The following is a 19183-nucleotide window of genomic DNA, read 5'->3' as shown; positions in this document are numbered from 1 at the left end:
CCGTACAGACGGAACATTCATTATATCTATGGGAACCCTCAATGAAGAGATCGAAAAGATTGCTGTCGACCAAGACTATGCAAATTCATGGGTACAACGCAACATAATCGCTTTCCCTAATATAATTTTTAGCCATATTGTAGTTGGCAATGAAGTAATTCCTGGTCCAAAAGGGCTGTAAACATGGAGAAAGCTCTTAAGAATTGGGGGAATCGACATGGTACATACGTATTAAGGAAAGTGGTAATACTTTCCAAGACCGTAGTGGTCAGTCTATGGAAAGTATTGTCCATATCAGTCACGAACTTGAGACTGATAAGGTAAGTGGTATATATTAAGAAAGGAATTTACCAAAGTTTTAACATGGCATCACGAGCCGGTTGAAAACTGAAAAAAAAAAAAATCGTTGAGAATGGGTGGAGATGGAGAATCAAGCAAAGACAAGAATATAGATTATGATACGCAAAAGAAGAATCCAGTATATCACCTAGGATTTGTGAATGGAAGAGGTGGTAGAGGACAAGGAACGGGCAATCAGGTTCGAGCACATAATCTAAATATATCAGAGACAAAGCAGTCAAATGGTCCATATTCCTCAGACGGCTCAGATTTGATGGGAGTAACCGCAACACAACTCAGACAGGTGCTTGAGTTTTTGAATGCAAAGAAAAATACGTCCCAACTTCAAGGTAAGCAAACTAAACCGAATTGGATTATTGACACGGGAGCTACAAATCATGTCACGTGTAGAAGAGATGACATGATTGATGTGAAAGATATTGTGGAGTGTACTGTTGGACTCCCAGATGGAAAATATGCACAATCTGAGAAAATAGGGACTATTATTCTGCAGGGCGGTTTGAGACTTAATAATGTGCTTTATGTGCCTCAAATAACTTGTAACCTAATTTCAGTCACACAACTTATTGATGAATTAATGTGTACGGTACAATGTACTAACAGTTTATGTCTTATACAGGACCGGTTGACGAGGAAGGTGATTGGAATGGGTGAACGACAAGGTGGACTGTATATTTTCTGTGGTGTGCCTCGAGTTGAAGTTATGGCAGTCAGTGGAGAATCATACGAGCTGTGGCATCGACGAATGGGACATCCATCAGAAAAAGTATTGCAAAGGTTGCCGGGTGTGAGTAGATTGAAGAAGCATAATGAAGTTTGTGATATTTTCCCAAGAGCGAAACAACATAGGAGTAGCTTTACTAGTAGTCTAAGTAAATCCAGTTGTATTTTTGAGTTGATTCATATAGATTTATGGGGTCCTTATAGGGCTACATCGTCTTGTGGAGCACAATATTTTTTAACAATAGTAGATGATTTTTCAAGAGGTGTGTGGATTCATTTACTTCCAAATAAAACGGCAGTTGAACGAACGTTTCTTGATTTCATTGCTCTTGTGAAACGAAAATTTGATAAAGATATCAAAGTTGTTAGAAGTGATAATGGTACCGAGTTTAATTCATTACGTGGATATTTTAAGACTAATGGGATAGTTTTTGAAACATCGTGTGTAGGCACTCCGCAACAAAATGGAAGAGTGGAGAGAAAGCATCAACATATATTGAATGTGGCAAGGGCTTTGAGATTTCAAGCCAACTTGCCAATACGGTTTTGGGGAGAATGCGCATTGACAGCTGCGTATTTGATTAATCGTACCCCTACACCTATTCTGGAAAATAAAACGCCGTATGAAATATTGTTTGGAAAGCAACCTCCGTATAATCAGTTGAAAGTGTTTGGATGCCTGTGTTATGTGCATGATCAAAATAACAAAGGGGATAAATTTGCAAGTAGAGGAAGGCGGTGTGTTTTTCTTGGATATCCATTTGGTAAAAAGGCATGGCAAGTATATGACTTGGATGAAAGAAAATTCTTAGTGTCAAGAGATGTCCAGTTTTATGAGAATAGTTTCCCATATAAGAATGCAACGTCTGTGGTGCAGCAGTCAACAGTTGCAACTCGCACCGAGAGTGATCAGCCTGGTCATTATATTGAGACCGAGGGGATTGGTGTATCAGCTGAGACTGCTCAGTTGAATCGAGCGTTTGACTGGAGTGATGATGAAAAGGTAACAGCAACAGCGACAGCAAGTGAGAGTGTGGCAGTACCCAGCGTAACAGCAACAGCAGGAGACGCTGTAGGCATAACAGCAACAGCAGGAGACGCTGTCGGCATACCTGATGCAACTGCGACAAACGGAGATGGTGAAATAGTTCAAGATATGACTGCGACGGAAGAAGAACGTGTAGCAGTCCAAGAGAGATCTGCTGAAGCAGTCAGTCCGGGTAATAGTGTTGCTGTAGAAGGTGATATGGGTAAAGGAAAGCGTATGAAAATTCCATCGAGTAGGCTTAAGGGTTTTGTGACGCACACCACTAGAGAAAATGGTCCATCTCATCTTCATACATCACAATCATCCTCCTCAGGTACGCCGTATCCTTTGACATATTATGTTAGTTGTGAAAAATTTTCTACACCATATAAGAAATTTCTTGCAGCTATAACTGCGAGTTCAGCACCTCGCAATTTTAAAGAAGCAATGAGACATCCAGGATGGCGGAAAGCAATGGAAGAAGAAATACGAGCACTAGAAGAACAAGATACCTGGGTTTTGCAAGAATTGCCGGAGGGCAAGAGAGCACTAGGAAGTAAATGGATATATACAGAGAAGTATGATGAAAATGGGAATTTGGTTCGCTTAAAAGCAAGATTGGTGATCTTTGGAAATCATCAGGTGGAAGGCTTAGACTACAAAGAGACCTTCGCACCGGTAGCAAAAATGACAACAGTGCGCACTTTTCTAGCTGTTGCAGCTGTTAAAAATTGGGAAGTACATCAGATGGATGTACACAATGCGTTTCTACATGGAGATTTGGAGGAAGAGGTGTATATGAAAATACCACCTGGATTTGCGAAAGGCAATCCTAATATGGTATGTAGAATGAAGAAATCATTGTATGGTTTGAAACAGGATCCACGTTGTTGGTTTGCGAAACTATCAACAGCTTTGAAGAATTATGGTTTTCGGCAATCTTATTCAGACTATTCTCTCTTCACTATGATAAAAGGAAAGGTGCAACTTAATGTTTTGGTGTATGTGGATGATTTGATTGTTGCAGGAGATAATATAGTGGAGCTAAATAAATTTAAAACATACTTGGGACAGTGTTTCAAGATGAAAGATTTGGGAAAATTAAAATATTTTCTGGGCTTGGAGATAGCTCGCAGTAAACAAGGCATTTATGTTTGTCAGCGGAAATATGCATTAGACATTATTATGGAGACGGGGTTATTAGGAGCAAAACCAGCAGAGTTTCCAATGGAAACTAATCATCGTTTGGCTTTAGCAACAGGGCCGTTGTTGAGTGATGCAGAAAGGTATCGACGATTGATCGGAAGATTGATTTATCTGGCTGTGACTAGACCGGATCTAGCTTATTCTGTGCATATTTTGTCACAGTTTATGCAGCATCCAAGACAAGAACATTGGGAAGCTGCACTTCGGGTAGTTAGATATTTGAAAAAGAATCCTGGGCAAGGAATTTTGTTGCGCTCTGATAGTAGTCTAAGTTTAAAAGGCTGGTGTGATTCAGATTGGGAAAGCTGTCCTTTGACTAGACGATCGTTGACAGGATGGTTTGTGCTTCTTGGAGATTCACCAGTGTCTTGGAAGACCAAAAAGCAGTACACAGTTTCTCGGAGTTCAGCTGAAGCAGAATACAGATCTATGGCTGCAGCTACTTGTGAATTGAAGTGGTTGAAGCAATTACTAGGTGATTTGGGAGTTTTTCATACACAGGGAATGAGTCTTCTTTGTGATAGTCAGTCGGCATTGTATATTGCTCAGAATCCCGTTTTTCACGAAAGAACTAAACATATAGAAGTGGATTGTCATCTCATTAGGGATGCGATAGTACAGAAAATTATTTCTCCCTCTTATACGCCTACGGGGTTGCAGTTGGCGGATATCTTCACCAAATCATTAGGACGAGTTCAGTTTCAAGGTCTTTTGTCCAAGATGGGCATTTGTGACCTGCATGCTCCGTCTTGAGGGGGGTATTAAGGAAAGTGTAATACTTTCCAAGACCGTAGTGGTCAGTCTATGGAAAGTATTGTGCATGTAAGTCATTAATGTGAGACTGATAAGGTAAGTGATATTTTAGGAAAGTGTGGTCATATACTAGGAAAGGATTGTCCATGTAAGTCATGATTTTGAGACTTATAAGGAAAGTCTCAAATCCGTGTCTTAGGAAAGTTTTGAGTCTCAAGTTATCGGTCATGTATAAATATCTATAGAACTACTATGAATAAAATTAAGAAAGGAATTTACCAAAGTTTTAACATGGCATCACGAGCCGGTTGAAAACTGAAAAAAAAAAAAAATCGTTGAGAATGGGTGGAGATGGAGAATCAAGCAAAGACAAGAATATAGATTATGATACGCAAAAGAAGAATCCAGTATATCACCTAGGATTTGCGAATGGAAGAGGTGGTAGAGGACAAGGAACGGGCAATCAGGTTCGAGCACATAATCTAAATATATCAGAGACAAAGCAGTCAAATGGTCCATATTCCTTAGACGGCTCAGATTTGATGGGAGTAACCGCAACACAACTCAGACAGGTGCTTGAGTTTTTGAATGCAAAGAAAAATACGTCCCAACTTCAAGGTAAGCAAACTAAACCGAATTGGATTATTGACACGGGAGCTACAAATCATGTCACGTGTAGAAGAGATGACATGATTGATGTGAAAGATATTGTGGAGTGTACTGTTGGACTCCCAGATGGAAAATATGCACAATCTGAGAAAATAGGGACTATTATTCTGCAGGGCGGTTTGAGACTTAATAATGTGCTTTATGTGCCTCAAATAACTTGTAACCTAATTTCAGTCACACAACTTATTGATGAATTAATGTGTACGGTACAATGTACTAACAGTTTATGTCTTATACAGGACCGGTTGACGAGGAAGGTGATTGGAATGGGTGAACGACAAGGTGGACTGTATATTTTCTGTGGTGTGCCTCGAGTTGAAGTTATGGCAGTCAGTGGAGAATCATACGAGCTGTGGCATCGACGAATGGGACATCCATCAGAAAAAGTATTGCAAAGGTTGCCGGGTGTGAGTAGATTGAAGAAGCATAATGAAGTTTGTGATATTTGCCCAAGAGCGAAACAGCATAGGAGTAGCTTTACTAGTAGTCTAAGTAAATCCAGTTGTATTTTTGAGTTGATTCATATAGATTTATGGGGTCCTTATAGGGCTACATCGTCTTGTGGAGCACAATATTTTTTAACAATAGTAGATGATTTTTCAAGAGGTGTGTGGATTCATTTACTTCCAAATAAAACGGCAGTTGAACGAACGTTTCTTGATTTCATTGCTCTTGTGAAACGACAATTTGATAAAGATATCAAAGTTGTTAGAAGTGATAATGGTACCGAGTTTAATTCATTACGTGGATATTTTAAGACTAATGGGATAGTTTTTGAAACATCGTGTGTAGGCACTCCGCAACAAAATGGAAGAGTGGAGAGAAAGCATCAACATATATTGAATGTGGCAAGGGCTTTGAGATTTCAAGCCAACTTGCCAATACGGTTTTGGGGAGAATGCGCATTGACAGCTGCGTATATGATTAATCGTACTCCTACACCTATTCTGGAAAATAAAACGCCGTATGAAATATTGTTTGGAAAGCAACCTCCGTATAATCAGTTGAAAGTGTTTGGATGCCTGTGTTATGTGCATGATCAAAATAACAAAGGGGATAAATTTGCAAGTAGAGGAAGGCGGTGTGTTTTTCTTGGATATCCATTTGGTAAAAAGGCATGGCAAGTATATGACTTGGATGAAAGAAAATTCTTAGTGTCAAGAGATGTCCAGTTTTGTGAGAATAGTTTCCCATATAAGAATGCAACGTCTGTGGTGCAGCAGCCAACAGTTGCAACTCGCACCGAGAGTGATCAGCCTGGTCATTATATTGAGACCGAGGAGATTGGTGTATTAGCTGAGACTGCTCAGTTGAATCCAGCGTTTGACTGGAGCGATGATGAAGAGTTAACAGCAACAGCGACAGCAAGTGAGAGTGTGGCAGTACCAAGCGTAACAGCAACAGCAGGAGACGCTGTAGGCATAACAGCAACAGCAGGAGACGCTGTAGGCATACCTGATGCAACTGCGACAAACGGAGATGGTGAAATAGTTCAAGATATGACTGCGACGGAAGAAGAACGTGTAGCAGTCCAAGAGAGATCTGCTGAAGCAGTCAGTCCGGGTAATAGTGTTGCCGTAGAAGGTGATATGGGTAAAGGAAAGCGTATGAAAATTCCATCGAGTAGGCTTAAGGGTTTTGTGACGCACACCACTAGAGAAAATGGTCCATCTCATCTTCATACATCACAATCATCCTCCTCAGGTACGCCGTATCCTTTGACATATTATGTTAGTTGTGAAAAATTTTCTACACCATATAAGAAATTTCTTGCAGCTATAACTGCGAGTTCAGCACCTCGCCATTTTAAAGAAGCAATGAGACATCCAGGATGGCGGAAAGCAATGGAAGAAGAAATACGAGCATTAGAAGAACAAGATACCTGGGTTTTGCAAGAATTGCCGGAGGGCAAGAGAGCACTAGGAAGTAAATGGATATATACAGAGAAGTATGATGAAAATGGGAATTTGGTTCGCTTAAAAGCAAGATTGGTGATCTTTGGAAATCATCAGGTGGAAGGCTTAGACTACAAAGAGACCTTCGCACCGGTAGCAAAAATGACAACAGTGCGCACTTTTCTAGCTGTTGCAGCTGTTAAAAATTGGGAAGTACATCAGATGGATGTACACAATGCGTTTCTACATGGAGATTTGGAGGAAGAGGTGTATATGAAAATACCACCTGGATTTGCGAAAGGAAATCCTAATATGGTATGTAGAATGAAGAAATCATTGTATGGTTTGAAACAGGCTCCACGTTGTTGGTTTGCAAAACTATCAACAGCTTTGAAGAATTATGGTTTTCGGCAATCTTATTCAGACTATTCTCTCTTCACTATGATAAAAGGAAAGGTGCAACTTAATGTTTTGGTGTATGTGGATGATTTGATTGTTGCAGGAGATAATATAGTGGAGCTAAATAAATTTAAAACATACTTGGGACAGTGTTTCAAGATGAAAGATTTGGGAAAATTAAAATATTTTCTGGGCTTGGAGATAGCTCGCAGTAAACAAGGCATTTATGTTTGTCAGCGGAAATATGCCTTAGACATTATTATGGAGACGGGGTTATTAGGAGCAAAACCAGCAGAGTTTCCAATGGAAACCAATCATCGTTTGGCTTTAGCAACAGGGCCGTTGTTGAGTGATGCAGAAAGGTATCGTTGATTGATCGGAAGATTGATTTATCTGGCTGTGACTAGACCGGATCTAGCTTATTCTGTGCATATTTTGTCACAGTTTATGCAGCATCCAAGACAAGAACATTGGGAAGCTGCACTTCGGGTAGTTAGATATTTGAAAAAGAATCCTGGGCAAGGAATTTTGTTGCGCTCTGATAGTAGTTTAAGTTTAAAAGGATGGTGTGATTCAGATTGGGCAAGCTGTCCTTTGACTAGACGATCGTTGACAGGATGGTTTGTGCTTCTTGGAGATTCACCAGTGTCTTGGAAGACTAAAAAGCAGTACACAGTTTCTCGGAGTTCAGCTGAAGCAGAATACAGATCTATGGCTGCAGCTACTTGTGAATTGAAGTGGTTGAAGCAATTACTAGGTGATTTGGGAATTCGTCATACACAGGGAATGAGTCTTCTTTGTGATAGTCAGTCGGCATTGTATATTGCTCAGAATCCCGTATTTCACGAAAGAACTAAACATATAGAAGTGGATTGTCATCTCATCAGGGATGCGATAGTACAGAAAATTATTTCTCCCTCGTATACGCCCACGGGGTTACAGTTGGCGGATATCTTCACCAAAGCATTAGGCCGAGTTCAGTTTCAAGGTCTTTTGTCCAAGATGGGCATTTGTGACCTGCATGCTCCGTCTTGAGGGGGGTATTAAGGAAAGTGGTAATACTTTCCAAGACCGTAGTGGTCAGTCTATGGAAAGTATTGTCCATATCAGTCACGAACTTGAGACTGATAAGGTAAGTGGTATATATTAAGAAAGGAATTTACCAAAGTTTTAACAATACGTAACCACAGCGGTTGCCATGAATGTGCTTAAAACATCTTACCCACCTTCAGCTGGGATATTCAGGAAAGATTCCATCAAGGTAATGAGAGGTGTCGTAAATTTCTTACAAACCTGGGGTTACCCACTGTTTCTAAATGTTTACCCTTATTTCGCCTACGCAAATAACCCTGCAGAGATTAGGCTAGACTATGCATTGTTCAACACTACTGATGTTGTTGTTCAAGATGGACATCTTCAATACAACAGTTTGTTTTATGCTATGGTTGATGCAGTGATTTGGGCTGTGGAGAAAGCAGGAGGACCAGATGTTGAAATTGTTGTGAGTGAGACTGGTTGGCCATCGGCTGGAAATGGTGACCTAACGACTGCAGAACATGCTCGGATGTATGTCAACAATTTGATCGCTACACAAATGAAATCAGGGACACCGAAGAGACCACAACACGCTATGAAGACGCATATATTTTCCATGTATAACGAAAATCTAAAACCTGAAGGAGTTGAAAGAAATTTTGGAATTTATCGACCGGACCTGTCAGAAGTATATCATGTAGACTGGCCTAAATGGAGTGGGCGCTGTAACTTAGAAAATATCTTACACAAGTGATATTTGAGATAACAATGTGTTCCTTCTTATGTTATACCCCAAATCCACGATTGTAATGTTTTAGCATTGGGCAAAAACTTAGCTTCCTTAAAATAAATACATGTTTTTTACTATGATGGTAAAATATATTGTTGGTGTCCTTTCCATGCAAAATCTTATTTACGATGGGTTACCAAAACTGAAAGTTCATTGTCTGTGGACATGAACTTGTTTCAAAACTGCTGTTTACATACAAAGGAAAAAAAAAAATCTTAAAAGTAAAAAGTAAATATTAATTGTTGTGTAATCTTAGTATAATGCACTAAAGACTAATCAGATTCTCCGAATTAAATAGAATTAATAATGACAAAGTCAATCGTTTTTAGGTTCAATTTTCTTTCTAAGTTTTCACTAGATTTTAAATATAAATTCCCCAAAATTCTAGTAATACGTTTCAGGAAAAAAAAATAGCAGCAAAATGAAAAGTTTGTTTCTTATTTGTTTTTCATTTTCTCTGTTCATCACTCAGTACATTAGTATTACAAGAGGTACATTTTATATAATCTGCATCTCTTTCCCCTTTGGTTTTCCATTTTCTTTCTGGATTTTATTCATCCCTGTGTATATACTTATCATAACTTAGAATTCACATGTTATTTTTTTTTCCAATTTACTTTGCAGCGCAGCAATACGATATGACGGGGGCTTTTGGTTTGAATTATGGAACAAAAGCAAACAATCTTCCAACACCAGATAAAGCGCTAAACCCTCTAGTGCACTACGTTTGGAGACTCCGTATATTCGCGCCGGATAATGGCGTCCTAGATTATCTTAACAGAAGTTACCCAACACAAGGTTATACGTTCGCTGTAGCTATGGGGACGCTCAATGACGATGTCCAAAAGATAGCGGACGACCAAAACTATGCAAATTCATGGGTACAAAACAACATAGTCCCCTGGACAAACACAATTTTTACCCATATTGTGCTTGGCAATGAAGTAATCCCTGGTCCAATAGGTAATTTTGTCGTTCAAGCCATGATAAACATGGAGAAAGCTATAAAGGAGTGTACTACACAGAATATACAAGTAACCACAGCGGTGGCTATGAATGTACTCGGAGTGTCCTATCCACCTTCTGCAGGAGTGTTCACGGAGGATGCCATGGAGGTAATGAGAGGCGTCGTAAATTTCTTACAAAACCGCCCTCAGTACAAACTGTTAGTAAATGTTTACCCTTATTTCGCCTACGCTAATAACCCTGCAGAAGTTAGGCTAGACTACGCATTGTTCAACACTACTGATATTGTTGTTCAAGATGGAGATCTTCAATACAGCAATTTATTTTACTCTATGGTGGATGCAATGATTTGGGCTGTAGAGAAAGCAGGAGGACCAGATGTTCAGATTTCGGTGAGTGAGACTGGTTGGCCCTCTGCTGGGAATGGTGATATAGCGACTGTTGAACATGCTCGGATGTATGTCAACAATTTGATTGCTACACTTATGAAATCGGGAACGCCGAAAAGACCACAATACCCTATGAAGACGTATATATTTGCTATGTATAACGAAGATCTAAAACCTGAAGGAGTTGAAAGAAATTTTGGAATTTATCAACCGGACCTATCAGAAGTATATCACGTAGACTGGCCTAAATGGAATGAGACAGTTAACTTGGGTAATATTGTAGATTAAGTGATATTTGAAAGAACAATGTATTCTATATTATACCGCAAACCACAATGTAATGTCTAGACATATCTTTGGTTAAATAAAAAGCAAAAGTGTATTCCGTGCATTCAATGGATTTTATCTCGATGTGTGTAGTGTCATTACTCCAGGAAAATCTCTAAGATTTTGTCAAACTGAAGACACCAAATCAGGGACGGATCCAATAAGTTCTAATTTTTTTTCTCAGCCTGGGCTAATAGCCTTGGCCCAATATAGCATTTCAATTTTTAGGTAATTGGGCTGTGACGACTACCTGGGATATAGCCCGGATTAGCCCAGCTGTGGGTCCGTCAGTGCACCAAATGTAAATCAGTAAATATCTACAACAAAACCTTAAAAACATCTATGTTTTTTGTTTCCAAGTTCATAGATGACTAAATTTCACAAATGCATATATACATATGCACATCCCCGGTGGAGTAACATGCTAAAATATACATCAACTATATGATCACTATACTGCTGAAGTCAGGAAACTGACCGGACTTAACAGAGGTGTATCATATTTGTTTTTCTGTTTCGACACAATCAGCTGGGCTACTAGAGGTGTATAATGTTACTGCCTACTGGATCCTCGGATGTTAGGAACCACTGAGACATGAAAAATTATTTATTCTCCAAAGTAAAATGTAATGTTCTCCAGATCTACGATGAAAAACTGCCAACTGAGAATCTTATTTATAATGGGGTTAAATAAACAGCAAAGGTTATTCTGTGCATTCAGTTGATTTTTTCTTGGTGTGCGTACTACCATTATTCCAAGCAAAATCTTTAAAAAGATCTCGTTAAAGTGATGATACCAGATGTAAATTACTACTTATCCACAGCAAATCACAGAAGATCAATTTTTACCTTATGAGGCCATGAAGAGAATATATTAGGCCCTCCCTTATATATCTCCGCAAAACTTTGATCTCTTCATATTCATCTGAAACGCATAATCCGATCCATCGGGTTACTCGCTCACATTGCACCAATGAATATTTTCTTCATAGTTTTTGTTTGTTTTTCTCTCTTCATATCCCTAATGGCAACTGCAAGATGACGCTTATATAAAGACAACTCTCTTTATTGATGTTTAGAAAATCTCTCAAAACTAAACACAAGCTCTAATCTTGCTCATATGATCAACCACAACTTTGGTGATCATATATATATAGAATTATGAATTCCTTTTCCTAGTCCTATTACCTTATTACATGTCTTTCCTTTTCTTAGAACTAGATGACTTCTAATTCCCTTAGGATTACATCAATTTCCTAATCTTGTCCTAACCAGCTTGTTAGTGATTTCTATGTTGAAGTTTAACCAACAATCCCAACATATCACTCCTTCGGGTTAATTTCATTTTTGCATGTGTATCGTTTCGAAGTTCATATCGGAGTTAATATCCTATTACCTTATTACATGTCTTTCCTTTTCTTAGAACTAGATGACTTCTAATTCCCTTAGGATTACATCAATTTCCTAATCTTGTCCTAACCAGCTTGTTAGTGATTTCTATGTTGAAGTTTAACCAACAATCCCAACATATCACTCCTTCAGGTTAATTTCATTTTTGCATGTGTATGGTTTCGAAGTTCATATCGGAGTTAATATCCTACAGGGGCACTGTCAATTGGTGTGGCGTACGGAACAAAAGGTGACAATCTTCCATCTCCAGCACAAGGATTCGGCAAGTTACAAGAGAGACATGTTCATAGAGTCCGACTCTTTGAACCAGATCCTGATATTCTAGCATACGTGAACAGTAACCCTGCATTTCAAATCATGCTTGGGACACTCAACGACGATATTACAAAACTTGCAAGTGACCTAATCTTTGCAGCAACATGGGTCAACACCAATATTGGGGCGTACCCAAATATTACTTTCAGTTATATAATATTCGGTAATGAAATTCCATTCCCTAGTGACCTAGCAAATTCTCTCCCTCAAGCTCTGAAGAACCTTGACGCTGCTATTAAATCAACTGGACGAACGATTCCCGTTAGCACCGTTGTTTCATCAGCCGTGTTGGGTGTAGATGCATAAAATCGCATACCACATCCAAAGATCAAAACTACACTACGGAAAGATAAAGATCAAGAGGCAAACATGAACACAAGGATATACGTGGTTCGGTGGGCTCGGACCCATGAATCCTAAATCAAACAAGGTTTCATCACCAAGCCAGCGGTTCTACATCAATTTAGGCTCAGTAGACGACGGTCTATCATGTCAGTGGGATCTTCGTTCAAGCCATGGTCCGTTCATGCAGTCGAAAATCCGGTAATATCTTATTTTACGACTAAGTTCAACTACTTATTTTCGGCTGTAACTGTAACAAGAAAATCACCATTCAGTGCTGACTGAGGAACATGACTGTCCCTCACTAAGCAGGGGACTTAATGTAGATGGTGGATTTTCGACAAAGGTTAAAATCGTAAAACCATAATTACACATGCTCCTGATCCAGCAATCAGATGAGTATCGAGGCTCATGTCTCTCATTGAAGCATGAAAGCTCGTGCCATGAAATCTCTGACTGGGAATATTGTCTCTCAGAGTATATGTAGATGTGTAGTCTCTCAGCTGAGACAACGACACATCTCATGAATACTGAGCAATTTCAATAATTACTTCTATATAGAATCGAAAAATTGGACGGCTCCTAGACAGCTTTCCTGCTAGTATAGAGCAATAACGTCCACGGGATGAAACGGATGATTAATATTACTCAAGTGAAGTTACAAAGTGGTGATTTCTTCTCTCCCAGGGTTTTTTCTCTCTCTCTGAGTATGGTCCTTTTTCCCTCTCTCTTACAACCTGCCTTTTACTCTCTCCGAGCCCTTATATTTATAGGCCTAAACCGAGATACAACAAAATTACAGTGCAAGTCCTGGTGTATCCATCTCGCTGTTTCTCCTCGGGCCGACCTTGATGTTCCTCCGACTAGTGGACTGGGTTGGCGCGATCCAGCTTCCCGATGAATTGGTGCCCGAGGCCGACCCCCCCGATGTTATTTGGACCGATATCGTTTTCTCCTTTCTCGTCCTTTCATTTGGACTCGTTCCTCCTTTTGTTTGACCGAGAACCTTTTGTTCTTCTGTCACTTCTGTCAGAGAGTTGCCGACTGGTCACATCCCACAGTTGGGCGGGTGTCACACTCGACCCACGTGGTTTCTCTTCTTTCGAGTGTGCCTGGGTTATTCGGTGTTTTTCTTCCTTCGGTCTCTGGTGTAACTTAGCTTAGGATTCTGCCACCTGGCTCTGTGGATATTTTACCCCTACATTTATGCCCCTTCTTTCACTCGTGTGCACGAGTGGAAGAATGATCGTACGGCTTCCCACGTCTCTTTCCATGCCGCAAATCCCGCCATGCGGTTTCCCATTAACTTCCATTTACGACGTGCAGCCGTTATTCTCCTCAGTATAAAATCTTTCTCCTCCACTGTCGATCCTCATTCACGCCTTCCCACTTTTCGCTGAGCTCTCTTCGTTGTTTCCTATTCTTCTTCTCTTCCGTTCATATCTCCGGCGGTTTTGATCTTTCTGCTGTATCCATCGCCTTCAGTGATCCTTTCGTCAACAACAACTGTCGTGGTTAGTCTGTTTTTCTTTCTCAGTGTTCTTCCTCTGCTTTTAAGTTTCAAGCTTTTGTTCCTGTCGTTCTAGTTTCTGAGTCCTTTTTCCTGCAACGGCGTCTTCATCTCCTTCCATGACTGAAAAGAGGTGCGTGAGTGATACTTTTTCCGATGGTGATTCTGTCCCTATTGATTCTTTGTTTTTGCTTGACAGTCCCTCCGCCATGATTACCGTGCCATGAATTCCCTTTTTCCTGATAGTTCTCCTTTATGTAGGGCTGACAAGAGGGTCCTACGGGACTTGTATGATGCAGAGTTCATCGAGCAGCTGAAGGAAGAGTTTGGTCTTCAGGGCTATGAAGTGACTCTCGTCTCGGGCCAGACCGGTGTTTTGAAGAAAGCCGATGTGGATAGGTTCAAGCAATCGCATGAGGAAGTTATCATTACAAAGGCACATCTTGAGCTTGGTCTTCACCTCCCGCTCTATAATCCTGAGAACTCGTTCTATTATGAGGTGTTATCGCAGCTTCGCCCTCCTCGTGGTCTCACTCAATGTAACAATAATACTTTCCGACTGATGAATGAGTGGAAAAGGCGAGGCGAGGTCCGATGTACTGAGGCCGAATGGTCAACCTACGAACCGTCGGATGCCCCCGCCTATACCTCTGCTAGCTTTGTGGCTAACTATCGAAGCGGCACATCCACCAATGGCGACCTTGCTGGATTCGCCGCTAGCCCTCATCGCCATAAGGTTCTTCCTGATGGCGTTGCTCGGCTAATGATGGACGCCGATCCCGTCGGCAAAGGCTCTAACAGGCGAGATCGTCATACGAACGACCCTTGCTGGGACCGAGTTCCCCTTCTTTTTCGTGGGCCGATATTGTTTGGAAGTTCTGCTCCATCCGATGTTTCTGCCGATTCTTATTCCTTTTGGGTTATTAATGATGACAAGGTTAAGCCTCGGGGCGACTCTACTAAGTCGTCCCTTATTTCTAAGAAAAGGGTTGCTAGTGTGAGAATCGATGAAGATCAGGGGAAGGTAACAAACATCTTACTTTCAGTATTAAGTACATGTACTTGCCCTGTTTTTTGCCTTCACCTGTGCTGACGAAGATTCTCGTACAGAAAATGCCCCGATGTGGCGAAGAAGTTGCTGGAGGATCCGATGTTCCGGGCGGTGAGGAATCTGAAACTCGGCGCTATCCTTTGTGTTTTTGTTGGAGTAGTTGGTGAGGGTATTCTAATACCTTATTTTTTGTCGTTGTAGGTGCTGCCGCTCAGACGGAGGAGCTGAACTTGAGGCGTGGCCCCTCTCGGGGAAAGTCTGTTGCCGAGGAAATTCTTCCTCAGAGGATGGACATCGTGGTCAATATATCTGATCACGATGACGACGAGGATATCTTTAGTGCTGATGATGAGGAGGAGACGATGAAGGGTGAGGTTGCCGTGGTGGCGGGCTCGGGCTCATCCTCTGGCGATCGTGTGCCGGTTATCGCTCCTGCGGTGGATGAGGTTCCGGAAGCTGAGACCGGGGTGCTGTCGAGGTTGCCCTAGGATAATGTTGGGTCTTCCTCCGGTGTGCATACTTCCTTTACCATTTCAGGCCCCGTGTGCAACTCGCTCGGTGCGCTGACCTCCTTGAATTTTGGATCCTTTACTGACGAGCAGATGCTTACTGCCCTGCCCCAGTACAATGATATTTCTGTCACTTTTGACACCCTGGTGAGTGCCCCGGTCGGCCTCCTGTGTTTTGATTATTTTCCTTTATCTTGGCTGACTCGTTTTTTGTTGGGCGATGAATCGCTCGATCCTGAATCGGGTGAGGTTGGAGGCTTCCCTTCGGCGACAAAGTGGTCAGCAGATAGAGGCTGTCAAGCTTGAGCTGCAGCTGGAGAAGGAGCGATCTCGAGGGCTGGAGCTCAAGCTCGCCTCTGCGTAAGGTATGTTTCTTTCAAGTCTTACAATTGTTGGGTGAATTTTTTGCGTCAGAGACCTGAGTCCAGAATTATCCTATTAGACGAGATAGCTAGTCTAGATCTAGATGCTGCTTCGGAATACCTCCTGATGAACAGGAAGTGGGATATTGAGAAGGGTCATGTAGAAAATCTTCTTCAGCGTGTAACCAACAAGGATGGAAAGATAGATCGCCTTCAGGAGGAAATCGATCGATTGAAGGGGGATTTGGAACGATGTCAGAGATTTGAGTATGTGCCCGATGAGATGGATCAACTACGGGCCCATCTGGGTAAGTTTCAGAAAATCGCTGCTGACAAAACGTTGTTGGCCGATAATCTGGAAAGTCAGACTCATTCACTGAGGCTTCAAATTCGGGATTTACGTGTGGATCGACAACGGCTTTTGAAGGAGAAGGCTGAAGTTGAGCAGGCAAATCAGAAATTGTGTGATAAGGTCGGGCGTTTCGAAAAGGTAACCCAAGATTTATATTGGACACAAGCCCAGTTGTCGACCCTTCAGATATCTCATGATCGTCAAAAGTCCGACTGGAGTGACCACAAGAAGTATTGCCCCAGCAATGAATTCAATGAACAACATTATAATAAACTGACTATGAAACTTTCGAAGGCGGAGGATGAGCTAACTAAGTCAGTGGAGTCGCTACAGATGGTTCTACCCGCCCTTTCAGGTCTCTTGGGAATGAGTTGGGTCGTCTTTGAGTCTAGGATAGCTTATTATCTTCATCTCTATGGTTGTAGCGTCCTTGAACTGACCATGTTGTTGTGGTGGTTTTGCAGCTGAACAAGGCCGAGTCCGAAGCCTGGAGCTGGAAATCGAGGAGCTGAAGAAGAACAAGACTGGTCTTAAGGTGAGAGCCACTGCTGCCGAGCAAGAGGTCGTGAAGCTTAAGGAGCATATTGTTACTGCCGAGGCGGCTTCTCAGCAGCTGTGCCGACAGATCAGTGAGGAGAGAGTTGCCCATCAAACCGAGATTGCTGAAAGGGTTACCGCTGGTGTTAATCAGTACATTGAGAAGAAACGCCAGGATATCGCTATGAAGAAGGGAGGGTCCAAAGCTACTCCCCCTCAAGAGTGATGTTGTTTTTAGTAGTGCTGCGCCACTCATTTGCCCCTAGTATCGGGATGTAATTCGCTTAAACACTTTGACCCGTCTGTTTTATATCCTTTGTTTGATGGGGTGTTGCGTCGCCGTGTTCATGGTTGCTTTCTTTTCTTGACACTTCACAATTTTCTTTCTGTTCTTTACATTTCGCAATTCCCATTTTCATTGGGGTATGTTGGTTTATTGTACGTTGTTTATTTCCAAATTCCTCTCGACGCTTTTAGTATCCTATGTTCTGCATTTTTTGTTATCCATAATGTTTGATTAGTACTAAGACATTTCTGTTGAACGCTCTCGGTAGGGAGGGTCATCGGGCCCGATGCCATGTCCCGCCCGAGGCATCTCATCATTAATCTCGTGGATTTAGCGGAAGTATGATAGTCGTGCCTAAATGCTAGGTCAGTCGCTCCCGAGGGGTTATCGGTGAACCCTCTCGGGAAAGTGGTCACGGCCACTTGCGATGGGGGTAACCTTTCGAGTGTAAGTAGTTTACCTGGTTGAGAAGAATCTGTATCTTAACAACCTTTGGAACTCGTTTCCAACCACCAGAACCCTTAGGCTACCTCGGCACTTGCACACTGCCACCGCCCCGAGTTCGAATATCCCGTCGAGTGTAAGTCACCTCGGCACTTGCTCACTTCCATTGCCCCGAGTTCGAATGACCATTAGTCTCTTATGTCCTCCTTTCCATCCCGCGCGCATTTACGAAAGGAAATGACAGTGTATCGTATCCGGTTTTCGCTCGCCCCTTCAAGGGTGGTAGAGTTTCAAGTGGCGGATGTTCCATGGGAGAGGCTCGGGTGTTCCGTCGGGTTTCAGCATCTGGTATGCTCCCTCGCCCACCTTTGACACGATTGTATAGGGTCCACCCCATCTTGCCGCTAATTTACCTCCTTTTTTGTCGCGTTCGTAACTGGGTAATTCCTTCAGTACCAATTGTCCAGGTTGAAATTCCCTCAGTCAGACCCGTTTGTTATATTCTCTTTGTAGTCTCCTTTGATAATTCTCCATTTTTTGCAGCGCCATTTCACGCGTTTCTTCCAAATCGTCGAGCTTGGATAGAATTAGATCGGCCGAGACGTTTCGCCTCCACGCCTCTGTTCTTGTGGTGGGTATCATTGCTTCAGTTGGAAGTATGGCTTCCGTCCCATAGGTGAGCATAAAGGGCGATAGTCCGGTGGCCTCCCGACGAGTTGTCATGTATGCCCATAGGACATTGAAAAGTTCTTCACACCATTCTCCGTACTCTCCATCCAGCTTTTTCTATAAGTTATCAACGATCGTTTTGTTTGTGATTTCGGCTTGCCCATTGCTCTGAGGATAGATCGAGGTGGCCTTACTCTTCCGGATGTTGTAGGTGTTGAATAATAGATCAATATTTTTCCCTTGTAATTTCTTTCCGTTATCCGATACGATGGCTGCTGGTACATCGAACCGACATATGATGTGCTCCCAAATGAATTTGAAGACGTCCTTATCTCGGATGTGCTTTAGGGGTGCTGCTTCGACCCACTTGGTGAAATAATCCGTAGCCACGATTAGATATTTTCTCTGCCCCGACCCGAGATGCAGGGGTCCCACGATGTCAACCCCCCATTTGGAGAAAGGCCATGGACTAATCACCGAGTTTAAGCTCACCGCTGGCGAGTGGATTTTTTTACCGAATCGCTGACACTCTTCACAGACGAGGGCCATCTGTTTTGCGTCGTCGTTCATGTAAGGCCAGAAATATCCCATTGTTTTTGCCTTGGCTGCTAGGCTTCTCCCGGAACTGTGATTTCCTGCGGCGCCATAGTGGAGCTCATTCAAGATTGACTGCCCCTCTTCTCTACTCAGGAATCTCAGGAGCGGTCCCAGATAGGACTTTCTATAGAGAACGCCGTCTCTTAGCTCATAGGAAGACGATTTTCTCTTGATCTTGTTTATTTCTGGACGACCTCGGGGTAACTCACCCGTTACCCTCTCTATATCTCTCAGCCATGGTCTCCTCTACGTGGACTTGT

The 19183-nt window shown here is 42.0% G+C and overlaps 3 protein-coding genes across 3 annotated transcripts; all 3 read left to right on the top strand.

The window, feature by feature from the left end:
• The first annotated feature begins 183 nt into the window (after positions 1-183).
• LOC113286577 (putative glucan endo-1,3-beta-glucosidase GVI) lies at positions 184-8821 on the top strand. Its single transcript, XM_026535156.1, has 5 exons — positions 184-243; positions 1961-2155; positions 5959-6106; positions 6158-6331; positions 8223-8821. Exons 1-5 carry the CDS (start codon positions 184-186, stop codon positions 8819-8821), a joined length of 1176 nt encoding a protein of 391 aa, XP_026390941.1.
• Positions 8822-9278: 457 nt separating this feature from the next.
• LOC113285326 (putative glucan endo-1,3-beta-glucosidase GVI) lies at positions 9279-10603 on the top strand. The gene is made up of 2 exons (XM_026534237.1): positions 9279-9348; positions 9482-10603. Exons 1-2 carry the CDS (start codon positions 9279-9281, stop codon positions 10498-10500), a joined length of 1089 nt encoding a protein of 362 aa, XP_026390022.1. The 3' UTR covers positions 10501-10603.
• Positions 10604-15454: 4851 nt separating this feature from the next.
• On the top strand, positions 15455-17395 carry LOC113286575 (paramyosin-like). Its single transcript, XM_026535155.1, has 4 exons — positions 15455-15634; positions 15770-15823; positions 16091-16745; positions 16855-17395. Exons 1-4 carry the CDS (start codon positions 15455-15457, stop codon positions 17151-17153), a joined length of 1188 nt encoding a protein of 395 aa, XP_026390940.1. The 3' UTR covers positions 17154-17395.
• Positions 17396-19183: the final 1788 nt, after the last annotated feature.

The sequence above is a fragment of the Papaver somniferum genome, chromosome 6 (genome assembly GCF_003573695.1).
Source record: "Papaver somniferum cultivar HN1 chromosome 6, ASM357369v1, whole genome shotgun sequence".
In the NCBI taxonomy this organism is placed as follows: Eukaryota; Viridiplantae; Streptophyta; class Magnoliopsida; order Ranunculales; family Papaveraceae; genus Papaver; species Papaver somniferum.
The sequence above is the reverse complement of the archived record's forward strand: the minus strand, read 5'-3'. Positions and strand labels throughout refer to the sequence as shown.

Coding starts and splice junctions, on each gene's coding strand:
- LOC113286577 (XM_026535156.1), top strand. CDS start 184: ATGGAGAAAGCTCTTAAGAATTGGGGGAATCGACATGGTACATACGTA. Junction 244..1,960: donor CATACGTATTAAGGAAAGTG/GTAATACTTTCC, acceptor TCTGTGGTGCAG/CAGTCAACAGTTGCAACTCG. Junction 2,156..5,958: donor CAGCAACAGCAGGAGACGCT/GTAGGCATAACA, acceptor TCTGTGGTGCAG/CAGCCAACAGTTGCAACTCG.
- LOC113285326 (XM_026534237.1), top strand. CDS start 9,279: ATGAAAAGTTTGTTTCTTATTTGTTTTTCATTTTCTCTGTTCATCACT. Junction 9,349..9,481: donor GTACATTAGTATTACAAGAG/GTACATTTTATA, acceptor TTTACTTTGCAG/CGCAGCAATACGATATGACG.
- LOC113286575 (XM_026535155.1), top strand. CDS start 15,455: ATGGACATCGTGGTCAATATATCTGATCACGATGACGACGAGGATATC. Junction 15,635..15,769: donor TTCCGGAAGCTGAGACCGGG/GTGCTGTCGAGG, acceptor ACTGACGAGCAG/ATGCTTACTGCCCTGCCCCA. Junction 16,746..16,854: donor GGTTCTACCCGCCCTTTCAG/GTCTCTTGGGAA, acceptor GTGGTTTTGCAG/CTGAACAAGGCCGAGTCCGA.